This window comes from Pteropus vampyrus, unplaced genomic scaffold (genome assembly GCF_000151845.1).
Source record: "Pteropus vampyrus isolate Shadow unplaced genomic scaffold, Pvam_2.0 Scaffold113, whole genome shotgun sequence".
NCBI classification, from domain to species: Eukaryota; Metazoa; Chordata; class Mammalia; order Chiroptera; family Pteropodidae; genus Pteropus; species Pteropus vampyrus.
The window spans coordinates 1,427,687-1,442,706 of NW_011888894.1; the positions used below are offsets into that span (position 1 = coordinate 1,427,687).

The 15,020-nt window shown below is 46.6% G+C and overlaps 1 protein-coding gene across 4 annotated transcripts; it reads right to left on the reverse strand.

The window, feature by feature from the left end:
- Positions 1 to 3,305: 3,305 nt before the first annotated feature.
- NAGK (N-acetylglucosamine kinase) lies at positions 3,306 to 12,437 on the reverse strand. Of its 4 annotated transcripts, none has more exons than XM_011365555.2 (10): positions 12,298 to 12,437; positions 10,202 to 10,286; positions 9,950 to 10,048; positions 9,014 to 9,155; positions 8,145 to 8,255; positions 7,360 to 7,472; positions 5,839 to 5,926; positions 4,771 to 4,868; positions 4,196 to 4,274; positions 3,306 to 3,641 (listed from the first exon to the last, which is right to left on the reverse strand). In XM_011365555.2, the coding sequence occupies exons 3-10, from the start codon at positions 10,007 to 10,009 to the stop codon at positions 3,451 to 3,453; spliced, it is 882 nt and encodes a 293-aa protein (XP_011363857.1). In that variant the 5' UTR covers positions 10,010 to 10,048; positions 10,202 to 10,286; positions 12,298 to 12,437; the 3' UTR covers positions 3,306 to 3,450. The 4 variants fall into 4 exon arrangements, with proteins under 4 accessions (XP_011363857.1, XP_011363854.1, XP_011363856.1 ...); XM_011365552.2 differs by lacking the exon at positions 12,298 to 12,437 and adding an exon at positions 12,009 to 12,090; XM_011365554.2 differs by lacking the exons at positions 8,145 to 8,255; positions 12,298 to 12,437 and adding an exon at positions 12,009 to 12,090.
- Between the last annotated feature and the right edge of the window lie 2,583 nt (positions 12,438 to 15,020).

Sequence of the window (15,020 nt, forward strand, 5' to 3'; positions counted from 1 at the left end):
TGACTGGATGGGGAATCTGAACTTTCTAAATACAGTATCATATCCATTACAGAGCTGAACTTGTATTAAAGATCACGCTGCCTTTGTTGGACAGATTTGGAGGAAAGGAGGATCGCCAGCAGAGGAGGTTGAAGAGAAAGAGAGTGGAGTTTATGGAACAAGAAGCCCCCACAGGGTCTGTGCATGGCCAAGCTCTTGGTGCAGGTAGTGACATGCTGATGGTGGCCAGGGGGCAGCTTAGCACCTCCAGCAGACCCAGGTCTGACTTTGGACCTTTATCCCTGTTTCACAAGTATTTAAAAGCTGTTTTCCTCCCCTGCTCCCACCCCTGCAAATAAACACTACATGGTAGTTATTAATACTTCTTTGCAGGAGGAGAAGGGCTTTAAAATTGAAAATAATTTTCATAAAAATATCAAAAATGGAAAAAATTTACTTTTCTAAAAATTTGAAAAACCAAATGGCAGCTGTTGAAAATCTCAATAAAATGAGAATAAAATGCATTTGCTGGCAGTGGTACCCTTTTTTCTACATTTGGGTCATTATATATCATACTGCAGGTGGTGTGCTTGTGGTATAGGAGATTTTTGTCTCAAGATTGATCATAGTTTTAGTTGAATACTTTTCCATTCTAAATAGCATTACACAGTAGTAAAAGCATTGTCTTAGAAGTCACAGACCTGATTGAATTTCACCTCTACCATGTCTTTTGTGCCTTTGACCTGAACTCAGCTTATTTGTAAAGGTACCATACCTCCCTCCTGGGGCTAATGTGATGTTTAGACTGAATATAATTTCAAAATACTGCCTGGCACATAATGGGCACTTAATATATGTAGCAATAGTGGCAATGTGTACAGCTTTGAACAAAAAAAGCAGTAACAAAATCCTTGGGCTTTAAGAGAAATTGGAAAACTTACTTCTATTTCTGGGCAAGTCCTAGGTACCAGAGCTACTGGCTAACAAGGAGACCTTTTCTTTGCTGTTGTGATTAGTTTGATTATCCGTACTCACTCAAGTTTACACCTAGCTGATTCTGAGGGGGCGTTATCATATGGTAAAAAGATCATGGGACCAGACCATAGCCCATGGATTTTGTTCTGAGTGCTCTCATTTCTTTGCCTCCTTCCTAAAGCCAGGAGGGAAAAAAAAATCTGAACTGATTTGCCAATTTATAGCTTTTTGAGATACTAGTTATATATATATATATACAGGGACCAAACTATTCACATCCTTAAAGATGTGAATGGTGTATTTATTCATTTAAAAGAGTTCATTAAACAATGTTACAGAAAAGCACAGATATTATAAATATGCAGTTCTATAAAGGTGTAAGGGTGTACCCATTTTTACTCCTTAGAGTACCCATCATGGCTAGGTCACATTCAATGTTTGTTGAGTAAATGGTACAGGGAAGGCTGTGCTGTCCACAAGATCGCACAGGTAGATTAAAGCAGTGCTGCCTTCATCCAAATCCAGTTCCTGTTCCAAGTTCTCTTGCCTTGGTAGTATGGAATCCCATTATTTGCTCCTGACATCTTATTAGGGAAGATTCCAGTTCCTGTTCCAAGTTCTCTTGCCTTGGTAGTATGGAATCCCATTATTTGCTCCTGACATCTTATTAGGGAAGATTCTAAGTTTAAATTTGAAGGGAGAAACTCATCAAAAATCACAACTTCCTATGTAACAGAGCCTTGCTAACTGGAAAATAAGGTACCTCATCACATCTCCTTTGGCCAAAAGAACTAGAAACATCTGACCTTGTGCACTTTAATATTGCCTTCATTTTTTCCAATTGAAATTTATTCAACTCATGTTGACTAAAAAATTCACAACATGCTCCTTGCTCTCTTCTAAATCCTCCACTGTCCAGTTGGAATAGAGCCTAGCAATGGTAAGGGTGATGACGGTATCCTGAACGTAAGTCTCTAAACTCTTTACCAATGGTTTTATATTCTAAATTTAAAATATTGTTTGATCCTGAGATCATGTAAAAAACTCCAAAGCTCACTGCTCATTAGTAACAGTGTTATTAGGACAATGAGCTATAGCAAAGGCACCTCTGCTGTGTGTTCCTTTTGCCAATTTTTCACCCGATGATGTATTGGAGAGTTGCTAAGAGCTAGACCCCAGTGGTTTGGACCATAGCTACATGCAGATGGCTGGCTGGCTGTCCTTTCAGAAGAGACTTGGCTAGAGTTATTGCTCAAAGCTTCAGCTTGCTATGTTGGGCTAGAGCTGATGGAGTGAGAGCTGCTGCCATCTTGTTCTACACTGTGAATTGTCACTTGAGAAACATCTAGACCCCTTTCAAGGGCCTAATCAGAACTCAAAAAGCTATAGGGTAGAGCTTCATCAAGTGCAGATCCTGAACCTATGCAGTGGAAATTACATGAGGTATTTAGCAGAAAAGAAAATTCCCCGTGTCATCCTTGACCTATTAAATCGGACACCTTATAGAAGAGAAAGAAAAATGAGTTTAAAACAAGCTTTAGGATAATTGACGCACATAAGTTTGAGAACTGACGTACAGGATGTGGTCCATGCCCTCAAACAGCTTACACTCTAAACTCCTACAGAGGCTGCCACTGTGTGTCAAGACTGTCCTCAGTCTTCATTAAGCAGCATGGGCAGCAGAAGAGGAAGCTCAGGACTTGTCTTTACCGATCAAACTACAGCATCCAGAAGACAGGAATCATGTGTTTTCACTGCCATTCATCTTTCCCAGGGCCACACCACAAATGCAAAGTGCTGTACTGTAACCAGAGCCAGGCTAGTAGTCCCAGAATAGGTAGGCCACCTAGTGTGTCTAGTTGGCCCTAGATCTCAGCTATCCTCGTAATCTCTTAAGAACTCATTAATGCAGAAAAATTGCAAGTGTGCTCTTTACCCTTAATTACCAAATCCAGTGAGGTAAAAATTCTCCCAGACTAGAATTGTACTGTCCCCTAAATTCTACTGGGACTATCAGGAGAGGGTGTGATATGTCTGTTCTTCCCAGTGATGTTTTGCATGGAAAATATTTAATTCCACTGAAAATGCTTAGCAGGGATCAATAACCACTCTGACAGGAGGAAACTGAGGTCAGAGATTAACTGGCAGCAGCAGCCTATCCATATACTAACATGGCAGGGAGGAGAGGCACACAGATATATTATACACCCAATTGCATCGTGGGCAGACTGCAGGCCAAGCACTTGGGGACAGGGCTGTAAACCTTGGGCTAAAACCATTCCTGAGACCTCTGGGGTACCTGCTGGTACGTGCGCTGTACATTTACACAGCAAGTGTGCTTCACAACACAATCCAATTGGGGAGTGAGTAAAGTGCGTTTATTTTCTTGTATATGTTTTTCCTCTTTGTAAGAAAAGGGAAAGAAGTAAAGGCCTCCTCCCTCCCAGCACCCAACGTCCACTGGGCTTAGGAGTGGGTAGAGCCAGGATCAGGCCCCTAGGAGAAGGTATAAGAGTAGAAGGCAATGGCATTGAGACTGTAGTCCATGGGGAGGAGGTGCCCGATGTGCCTCGCCCCTAGGCTGGCCCCGCCCAAGGCAGAGGAATGCCGCAGCTTCATCAAGGTGAAGCCAGAGAAGGAGTTCTGAGCCTGGATCTCTCTGCCCTGGGTCAGCGCTAATAGGAAACCTGGAGAGAAAGAATGCAGAGGACAGAGATGAGAGGAGACCAGCAGCCTGTGGGGGAGACCAGGGAGAAGGTGGGGACAAAGAGGAAGGAAAGAAGAGGCCTAAGCCCTGAGGCATTCCTACGGAGGTCCCAGAGGGGCCCACATGCCAAATCCCCAACAGACGGTGCACCATGGCACATGAGCCCAGGAACAGCTGTAAGGTACTAGAGCCAGCTGCCCCCAGCACCCGATGTCAGGATCTCCAAGGTGGCAACAGGGGTCCTTGAGCTACTTCAGGACTATTAGGACTGTACTGACTAGGGCTGTCACCACATGCTGGTCAGAAGCTCTGATTTTCAGTTAGATCTGTCTTTATTTTTTAAAAAATGGTGCTTCTTTAGTAAGTTACTTGGAAAAGAACATCTTTTTAAGAGTCCAAGGAAGCTAGATGGGCTCCCCGGCAGAGCGAAGATTGAGGGCCTTGGCCTAAGGTATCAGTGGCCTGTCAGCTTTCCCAAGGCACTACTTTTCCAGCTCCATCACTCATCCTTGCCAGTTCCCACCCCATACTCACCTTCCTTCAGCAGCTCCCAGCTCTTCCACACAGAGCCCACACACAGGATGGGGAGACCAATCTCTCCTTTGAACAAGACCTAGGCAGAGAGCAGAAATGGATATTGGGAGTGACCAAGCCTCTCCAATGCTAAGGGGGGGTAGTTTCTTAAGACCAGCCCAACCTATCTCACTTACTCTCTTGATCAAGAACCAGAAGGTGGGCTCAAGAAAAAAAGGAAGGAAAACAGATTCATAAAGGCAAGGGAGAGAAGGGAAAGGAAAAAATGTCAAGTAACAATAGAGGAAGAAAAGAAAAGGGAGAGAAATAGTAGAAACGACTGAAAGAAGGGACAGCACATGCACCACATTAAACCAATTTACTACCTATAAATACAGATCATGAACCAGCCAGAGGGGAGGCCCTGGACCAAAGAACTTTTTTGTGTTACAGACTTTCTACAGAATTTTTCTCAAACCGAAGTTCATTTAAAATCATAACCAGTTTAAAGAGTTTGATGGGATTATCTCATCCCTAACAAGAAGGCCCAAATCTGGCCCAGCAGCAACCAGTCTTCATTTCCCACCTCGACTCACCGGGTCAATCTCAGGCAATACTGCTACAACGTGTCTGCCCAGCATCTCCCCAGCCTTCCTGAAGATATAACGGGAAAGGGGATCTCCCTGCTGAGCACCTGGGGTGCGGGGGAAGAAGGGGAGTGGTGAGTACCTAGGGAACCACCAGTCCTCAGTTGCTGTCGCTCTCTGTTGCAGGGCAGCAACAGCGGGAGTACCCATAGCTAAGACTTTTTCCAATCAGGAATGGATGCCCATCTCATGGCATATGGGTAAGCCAGCCTCCAAAGTTGCCACTCCATCCTTACTCCCCCCACCCCTACCAGGTACTTCTACCCTAGGAAGGTGTCCTGTATGGCTCATTCCAGGCACTTGAGAAGGGCAACCCCCCACTAGAGAAGTACACTGGCATCTGGTTCATACTCTAGCTTACACTGAGTTATTGAGTCTGTCTTTGAAGGTCTTTCAGCTCTGGGGACCCAGAACCATATTTGAGCAGCTGGCTGGTGCTCCTGTTGGGGCGCCCCCACCTAACTCCTGTTGCTCAGCTCCTTCCCAGCTCTGCTCTGAAGGGGCCTCAGTCCAGCAGGACCTAAGAGGGTCCTACAGTGCCCTGAGGCTGCAAGAATCCAAACTGAGTATGGACCAGAGAGTAGAGAAAGAACAAAGTGCAGACAAGCCCTACAGTTCAGCTTCTCCTGACCCAACCAAATATGCCTAACCTCTCCAGGATCCCCAAGTTCTTTGGGTATCATTGGTTTCAAAAAGAAGTTATAGATTTGCCCAAAAGACAACTGCATCATAAATTTCTCAGAAACAGATACGCAGCCTGCACAAGCCATGATAGCTATCAAGAAGAGAAACAGAGGTAGTATAAAACAATTGTCAATACAACCGACATGTCCTTCTGCCTCTACCCCAAGGCCCACCAGTACCAAGGCCCATGGTGGCAGAGAAGTGAGGTTATTTGGTCAAAGGGAAATTAAATTGGCTTCCAGTCCCCAGCTGAACTTTACTCCACCCCAAACTCCTCTCTGGTAGGTCTTTGGGGGAACAAAGCCTGAAAAAGCCCCACCCCACATCCAGTACCTTCTGCAATTTTCCGGCAAAACCCAGCAAACCTGCATTTATCAAAGTCCCTATACAGGTGAGTGAGGATGCCTAGCCGATCTGGCACCTGAAAGAGAAGGGGCACAAGACAGTCATCAGAAGCAAAGGAAAATTCTGCCTGTTTACCCAAGTTGATCTTCCTGATATCTTTACTGTTTGAAAAGCTGAAATGTTTGTTTTTTGAACTCTAGAGTGCAAGGATTTGAGATTTCTCATTTGAGAAAAGTTCTGTGTTCTCCAACACAAATGCCATTGCTCCTTACAGATTAGCTTGGATACAACACAGAGCACAGATCTGTGCTCACCAAAGTGTTCTATAGTTCCTTGAGGTGCTCTTGAAAGGACTTCTTTGGTCAAAGGAATCTAAGGACTACTGCACACTGCATTTCTCCCCTAGAGTCACAATGCAACTTAACAAGTTAAAGGCTCTGAGAAGCCCTGAACCTTAAGAAATCTATTTGCCCCAAACTTATTTGACCACAAGTCCTTCTTCCACCACAACTTAACCCACTCATAATATCTCTGAAGATCCTGAGGAATCAGTGATTCCCAGAATACATTACTAAGATAGAAGAAGGGAGAGCTAAAATTGGAGCACCCCCAGCAATGTACTAAGCATGATTCACATTACATTTAATCTTTGTAACTACCTTATAAAAATGACCAAAGGATAAGAGGGAATGGGAGACATATTTGTGGGGTTTAGAACCAATCTGTTGAGTCAGGATACTTTAATTCCACTTCCTACAGCAACTGCTATAGGAAGTGATTTCTCTTCCTGGCCCCTCCTTTTCCCCAGCTTGGCCAAGGCCAGTTTCTCTTTAATTACCAACCCCTTAGCCTTGAGAATACAGGTCCTACTTTCCAGCATTTCTAATCTCCTTCCCTGGCCCTAGCTAACTTAAGTGGCCCTCATTCAGAGAAATGTCTATCACATAAACTTCTCTTCCTCCTCCTCTCCCACTATTTACCTCTGATTCAGCTAGAGATAAGTTTCCAAACCCACTACAAATGAGCACAGCCCAGACAAGAAGTAAAATCAATCCCCCATATCCTGGGTAGAATGCTACACCTCCCCCAGGAACTGTCCCTGGCCTCCTCTTTATGGCTTTCCTTCTTGACCCATAGAGGCCAGAAGCAGCTTCCTGTCCAACACAGCTGTTCAGATTTTACCTGCTGTCTGTCTGTGAACACTGTCTCCTGATCTCACTCTGCACTTCTCATTCCAGCTTAGAATGTTGTCCGCCTTCACGACCCAGCAGGGTCAAGAATAAAGTCTGGCTAACCGCTTGTCTCCAACTTACCCCTTCCTCGTGCCTGACACCCTCCTGGAATGCGCCGCATACATCATTTGGAATCCTGTCTTCACCTATGATTTCTCTGTCCTCCAGCTCTGACCCGTGACTTACCCTGACTTTCCTTTGGCTCACCTAGTCCCTCGCCTACATTCACTCCTGCTCACTCCCAGGTGTGCATATTTACTGGGGGCAGGGAGAGTACCTGGAAGTAGTTGAACATGGCCTGCTTGACGTAGCCAATGTCATGAGGAGCTGCCTCTAGGTTGTCGATGGAGTCAAACACTATTTTCACTGCTTGGTGTGCAATCCAGTAGGCTGTGGAGAACAGAAAGGGCTAGAAAATGGGGCAATCTGCCTGAGCTCACAGGGGAGGAAACTCAGACCTAGACAGGATTAGTGATCAGCTGGTATATTACAGCAAATTAGGTGTCCCAATTCCCAGCCTGGGGGCCTCTAATTAAACTGTATCTGATTGATCCACATAAGGGAAAATGGGAGGGGGAAGACAGAACAGGTGATACTGTGTCACACCAGGTAATACTCAAACCACTGGATCACTGCCAGGAGCTGAATCCCAAGGACCCCTATGAAAATATATATATGCTGCCTATAAACAGGTGATAGCAGGAAAACCTTCTATACCCCTTTCCCACTAGCAGACTGCTACAGCATCTCCCGGCCCCTATGGCCTTAACCTTCAGTGTCGATTCCTCCCTAATGACTCCAAAAGTCAACATAGGTAGGCAGCAAGCTATTACGTTGAGGCATGAATCTGAACCCTGGGTGCAAAGCACTGTTGAAGAGCAGGCCTGCCACTGGTGCAGTATTTGCATCTCTAAGATCTCTCAGTCATTATTCTGTACTCAGAACCATCAGATTCAGGAGCTATGCCCAGAGAGCCCCATGGGTGCAGGGGAAAGAAGATGGGGAGCTGCAGGAAGGGAAGGGTCCAGGACCCTTAGCCAGGACCAGTCAGCATGAGCTCACCTGAGCCCTCGTCCCCCATCATATGGCCCCAGCCGCCGCAGCCACTCTCAGAACCATCGGGGTTGATGAGCCTGCAGTTGGAGCCTGTCCCAGAGATGAGTACGATCCCACCTGGGGAAAGGGCACGGGAGGCTCAGTGCAGCCAAGGACCTGAACAGAGCAGTTTCCAACTGAGGAAAAACAGGACAGAAACCAGCCCCAGGCCAAAGGATCACCACCTAGTCTTGCAGAAAAAAACTGACCCAGCTAGTTTCCTGCTGAAAGGATGTGTGTTTGAGGCGGGGGATGTGGAGGGGGCCTGCTGGCTCTCAGAGAAACTCCAATCACATATAGCCCTTCTCTGGGGACAGAGAGGACTGAGTCTGTGTCTCCTCGCCCAGCCAGGCTTTACTGAGTACTGACCATGTGCCAGGGGCAGTGCTAGACCCTGCTCACAGTGATACTCATTCAATACTCTAAATCACCTTATCAGTACAATTACCTCCATTTTATAGATAAAGATATTGAAACTCAGAGAATTCCGTAACTTCTCCAATACCGTACAGCTGAGCTTCAAGAGCCAATCTTGTGGTAGCCATGCCTTTACAATACCAGAGCTCCTCCCACTTTCTTCTCAACACTTACTGCTTTCCTTAGGCAGCCTCAGGGCCCCCTTCCTCTGGGATGGAGTTTATGGCTAACTCCACTCCCTGCTTCTCATCAAGATACCAATTTTCCCTCCTTCTTGTCCAGTCCTTGCTTTGGCAGGGACTTAAACTGATGACGGAAGTTGCTTTCTAGATGTTTGCAAGACAAGTTCTGCCAACTACATCCATGGGGCTTTCCCAAGAAAACCAGTTCTCAAACTCACCCTCCCACCACCTCCTCACCATCTGGCGTAGCTGTGGCGATGGAGCCAGCGGCATCGGTGGTGATTAAGTAGCTTTCACTCAAGTAGGGAAATCGGTCCCTCAGCTCCTCCATCAGCATCCTCACGGCATCCTCCTGGTCCCCACCACTCAGGGATAGGCCCTAAGACACGTGGGAGGTAAGTGAATGGAGCAGGGTCCCAGACCCAGCTCTTTTCTCACACCCCTCCCCTCCTGTTATCTGCCCCCTTCTCTCTACATCTGGGCCCTGCTTATCCAGCCCTAGTCCTCCTTCTGTCGCACACAATGACCCACACAATGGCTGCAAGAAGAACCTGGACTGGGAATGGACAGAAAGAGGGGATTCAACAATGCCACATTTGGAGCTTGAAAGGACAACAGTATCCTTAACAGAAAAGTCAGGCAGAGGAACAAATTGAAGAGATAAGCTTGGTCTGGAATACATGGGGTTTGGCTGTTCCTGCAGAACATTTGAGAATGAGTTCAGGAGGTAGCCAAAGCTATAGCAACTTGGGAGAAAGGCCTGAGCTGGAAACAACAGCAAACATTTAATGAGTGCTTATGGGTCAGGCTCTCTGCTAGCCACCCTGGGATGTGTTGTCATTTTACTTTCCCAACGACTCTGAGGTAACTACTGTTACCTGCATTTTCCAAATAAGTAAACTGAGGCTTAGAGAAGGTAAGTAACCTTAAAGTCACACAGATATTGAGTGACAAACCAAGTTCTCAGTGGCTCTCCAAAACCCTGTGCTCTTCCAGTTGTTGTGATGTTTACATGACAACTAACGCCGCAGAATGGATGAGATCATGTGAGTTTCTAGACCAAAGACTAAGACCCCAAGGCCTGTCCCTCTGCAGTTGTTGTCAGACTCATCTAATTCAAACTAGATGTCTCAGTGTTACTGTGACTTAATCCCCAGGCTCTACCCGACTCACCAAGCTTCGTAGAGGTACCAGAGGGTCCACCCCTGCTTTCCTTTTGGCCCTGTTCACCATCTCATTGATCCTCTCCACACACTTGTCTGTCCCGATCAGCTAGCCCCAAATCAAGGGAAAGAGCAGTTACAAAGGCTTGCAAACCTATGCTGCACCTACGGGCTGCTTATGTAAGCCCCAGCCACCACCACAACAGGAGTTAGAGAATAAAACCACAACCAAGCCTAATGGTCCCCTCAATATAGCCTTTACCCAGTGGTTTGTGCTGAGTCCATCTGCTTCTGCCAGGATCTGCCCATCCTCTGAGAGTAAAAGGACCTTGGACCGTGTTCCTCCCCTACAGAACACAAGGGGGCACTCAGTCTTGCTCAGAAAACCCTACAAGGTACGGCTTTTTTTGTGTAGTCCCTGACAAGAGCCCAGCATGATGGAAACTACTTCAGCAAACCCAATCACCGTTCCCAAACCCATCTCTATGGTTTGGTGTTTGCTGTGCTGTTGAACGGAAACATAGGCGCTGTTTGGTTTCCCTTGGGTATGTCCTACGTATCCTGCAAGGCCTTACTTACACATTATCCAGTCCTTGAAACCTCTGATGTGTGGTTCACCCCCATAGCTCCACTAGTTAAGCCAAGTTAGTGCTCCCCATCTCTTAAGGATTCCTCTGTATGAAGAGGGTGTTTAGTTGTTTTCTTGTCTGCCTCTCACTAGACTACAAGCTTCAGATCATTTGCCCTCATATCTAGCACAGGAAAACACTCAGTAAATATGACTAAAGAGAATGCCTCATCTCTCTGCTTCTTAGGAAAGCTAAAGCTGCCTTTCAAGATCCAACTCCAGCTGCCAAGGTCTTGAAGACATCCTTATAAGAAATACTGATCAGATGGCAGGGAGAGTTTAAACCCGCTTATGCAACTAAACAGTCAAATGCTTATTATTGGGGTAAACAGTGAGGGAGGTCTGTGGTGGTGCGATATGTTTCTTTATTGATCAGTACTTTTAGTTACATCAGAAGAGGACACTGAAGACCTGGTGATCAAACTCAGAAATGACAAGGCATTTCAAGTAGTTAATGCATGAGGTGGCAAGTTCAACACGGAAACTCCTGTACTTAGTTTTAAAAAAGGTCAATAGATACAGGATGGGGGAGATCAGCCTTAACAATGCGTGTGAAAAAAAGGCGTTGAGGTGGTGAGTCAGCATAAGACGTGGCTGCCATAGAAATAATCCAATCTCAGATTCAAATGTCCTGGCTGAGACAACAGCCACTCTCTATAATCCTGATTTGACACATCCAGATTAACAGAATGTTGTCACTGGCAGGGGACTTGGCAATCATCTCCTTCATCTCTCTACTCACTCAATACACAGGTGGTAACTGAAGCCTAGAGTGGGCACACAAGTCTTGCCCATATTCATACCGAAGGGAAGAGCTATTACAAAAAGTCCAGTAGACAAGTTTTTGAGCAGGTAAAAGGCAAGAATAACAGAGGTCTCCATTCAGGGTTAGGAGCCTGGAGTGCCAACAAGAATGGAGGAGTTTCAGGCATCAGGACAACCTAGCACTCTGGCTCGCAGCTGCTCCAGCTCCCTGATACCCTTCAGTAGCAAACATCCTGCTGGGGCTTCACCACACTCCCATTCCCCACCCGGAGTCCAGCAACTTCACACCTGACACCTGTTCTGCAAAACTCTCTCTGGGGTCAGCAATGGGAAAAAGGAGCATCTCCAGCAAGGGACAGAAGAGTGAGTGTTTCCGTGGGAGAAAGGGGCGTGGTTCCGCCGTGAAACACAAAGGACCCCCACCCTGGGGTGTGGCCGTGGCACCCGCAGAGCCCCTGCAAAGCACACCCCCGCGCGCGCAAAGGCACCGACGCGCGTGCACACGACCCTCCTCTGCAAGGCCTCGCAGCCTAAAAGCCCAAAGTGGACAGACCCTGAAGCAGAAGGCCACCATCCTGTCCACGGCCTTCCTTCAGTCCCGCCCTCGGGTCGGGGGGGTGGCTCAAGCTGCTTTCAGGCCGGCCCTCCCGGACTCCCTCCGCAAGGCTGCACTCACCCCTCTACACCCCCGTAGAGCGCGGCCATGCTGCTGCTACCGCCGCCGATCCCGCGGTTTGCTTCCCTCCCACGAGCGATTCCCTCCCTCTCACCCACCCATCCACCCACCCATCCGGCACCGCCCCGCGTCACGTGAACGCCCGCGCAGTCCAGCGGACTCCGAGTGCGCGTGCGCGAGGCGACGCGAGCCGCCGCTTGCCCCAGGCCTCCTCTGTCCCGGCGACTCCCTCGGGGTGAGCTAGTGAGGTCCTCGGCGGCTTTTCCGGACGCTGCCAGTTCCTCCTCACCTCCTGGACTCTGCTTCCAGAAATGGGCACCAGATTCTAAGCGGAGGAGCCAGAAAGGGTGTCCAAAACGGACCAGCTAGACGTGTTACTCCCCAGCCCGCCCCTCAGTGCCCGGAAGTTACCGACAACCCCGCCTCGCGCGTGCGCACTGTTAATGAGCCACGTAGACTTAAGTGGTGTGGCACACAGTGACAAATTCAAGGGGTCTCGCAGAACCCTGTCCCGGAGCCAGGTGGGTAGTAGGGCCTCAAGAAAGTTACAACGTTCAACTTAACACCTGCTGGCAACGACAAAAAGTCACATGTACGCACAGGAACCGTCACGTAGACAGGCTGCACTTGTGAGACGATGCCCTCACCAGGAGTAACTAGAAGTCTCTGGGGAACGAGAAAAGCCCTCGAGGCTTTCTTTGACCAAAGAAGGGACATTCAGCTTTTACTACCCGCCCAGGTTAGTTCTTTGTGGAGGATGAGGAAAGAGTGAAGATTGTGAATATATACAATAGAGTCATTTAAATCAGGATGTCAAAATTATTAATATGAATGGTGAGGTATGAGGAAAGACCATTCTTATTCTAACTACCCTAAGAACTTAAAACTTCTTCTTAACTTTCCAGGTCTATGTCAATGCCTGGATATATATCTGGACCTCTAGGTAACTTTAGGACTCACCTATACATCCACCTAATAGTCATTATTCAGGCCACTGGATGTGACCAGCTTGCCTGATGTTGTGGCGCGAATGATTCTAAGACCCACAGAACCAATTGAGATTAATTAGGAGCCTTTATTAGCCGGCAGGTGACTCACTCTCTACCATGCAGGGTTAGAGGAGATCAGCCCCGAGCTTCCCGAGGAGGCAGCTTATAAGGTCTCCTATTACATTTTTGAATGAATAGGTCACAAGAAGCAGAAGTTAGTCGTTAACCTTTTGTACACAGAGAAAGGTATCCCGGGGAACTCTCAGCTCAAACAAGGCCTAATAGACAATTTTATCATCTTCACCTGGGAATGTTGCACTTCTCCCTGGGGCTGGCGCCTGGAGATATCACCTCCCTGTAACTGAGTAACTGCTCTCCCTAGGGGCCAGCACCTGGAGAATTTCCCTGAAACTGGAGAATTTCCACTTTTACACTGACACCCATCTTCTGAACCACCTGGCATCCATCATCCTGATTGCCTGACATCTGACTGATAACTTTCCTAGACTAATCTTAGGACTAAAAAGTACAGGACTGATAATTATCAAGAATATATTTTTTTTACCATAAGAACTTTTAACTTGTCTTTCTTCTTTGGAACACTTCTGGATTTTTGTCCAGCTGTGTTCCCAGTTTGGAAACTCTAAGACCCTTGAATAAATCTCTCTAATTTATTTCTAGCAAAGCCTCCAGACCTTTTTTGAATTTGCTCAGTGAGGGTGTTGGCAGGGACATAGACTACCAGGCAAACTAGCAGATAACGGTTTTGCAAACCTTTTGTTGCCTTCCAGCCACCACCCTGCTCCCCTTCCTTACACTGGGTTGGAAAGGGGAAGGAGAAGGGAGAAGAAACTAGCCACATCTGGGAGTCAACCTGGGCCTCCTATGGGCCTCCACGGGCTCCTGTGGGCAGTTCTGGGCTTGCGTGGCAGTTTGTGGGCCAGGAGGGTCGTCAGCTGCCCTTGGCATCTCTTTGGAAACATTAGCCTAGGAACCGGTCCTTCGCAGGGCAGTTCTCAAGCTGGCCTGTCCCCTACTCTGCCCCTACATTACCCCTACATGCTTGTCATGTTATTCTAGAGAACTCCTGCACTAGGAGCCTTTTTCCCACGTAGCCATCTGGGTCTTGTTATACTATGGTGTGAACATTTGGCGTATATGTGCTTTTTAAATTAGAAGAGGAGAGACTTTACCTCATTTCTTACCTATTTGGGATGCTGAAATGTAACCCCCAAGGGTAATTAAAAAGTAAATCACTACATCATAGAGAATATCAGAGAGAGGAATTGGATTTTTTTTATACCCACATATCATTTACATCCATGGCCCATCAGAGCTGGAAGGTGCTTAATCTAGCACACACATATTTTTAGAATAATAGTGCTAACAGATTCTGGTGGGATTAAACTGGGCAGGATTTTTGAAGGGAGGAAATTGTAGATGGATTTTGAAAAACTGTGTCTTTTCATGCACTTGGGACTTCTATGTATGATACTATTCAAGTTCCCCTTTGTATCGCTCATTTAGAAAAGGAAGAAAAAGAGAAAGTACCCAGGTTTCAAGACAAGGATTGAGTTCACAGTTTACTAGCTGATGACCTTGGATGAATTACACATAACTGCTGCTGCTTCTGCTCACCTACAAAGTGGGGATGATAAACATCCACCAAGTCAGGCCAATGTGGCATTTAAACATCAAGTGTTTTGGAAACCATTAAGTACTACAGAGATCTTTAATTTTTATATACATTACTGACTTGCATGTGCTGTCCAATGCAGCAGCTATACATGACTTTTGAGCACTTGAAATATGGTTAGTCCAAAATGAGATGTGCTATAAGCATAAAACACACAGGATTTCAAAGATGTAATACCAAAACAGAATGCAAAAATATCTCCAATAATTTTTATGTGAATTACATATTGAAATGATAACATTTTGGAGATAGTGAGTTAAAATTACACGTTATTAAAATTAATTTTGCCAGTCTGTTTTGATCTTTGTTTTTAACATAGCTACTAGA

What these genes read in the sequence shown, in the direction of transcription:
- NAGK (XM_011365552.2), bottom strand. Translation starts at nt 12,037, where the DNA reads ATGGCCGCGCTCTACGGGGGTGTAGAGGG. An exon ending in CGCCACAGCTACGCCAGATG is followed by an intron (nt 8,256 to 9,013) that starts GTGAGGAGGTGG and finishes CCCTTTCCCCAG; the next exon opens with GTGGGATCGTACTCATCTCT. An exon ending in CTGGGAGCTGCTGAAGGAAG is followed by an intron (nt 3,642 to 4,195) that starts GTGAGTATGGGG and finishes CTTTCTCTCCAG; the next exon opens with GTTTCCTATTAGCGCTGACC.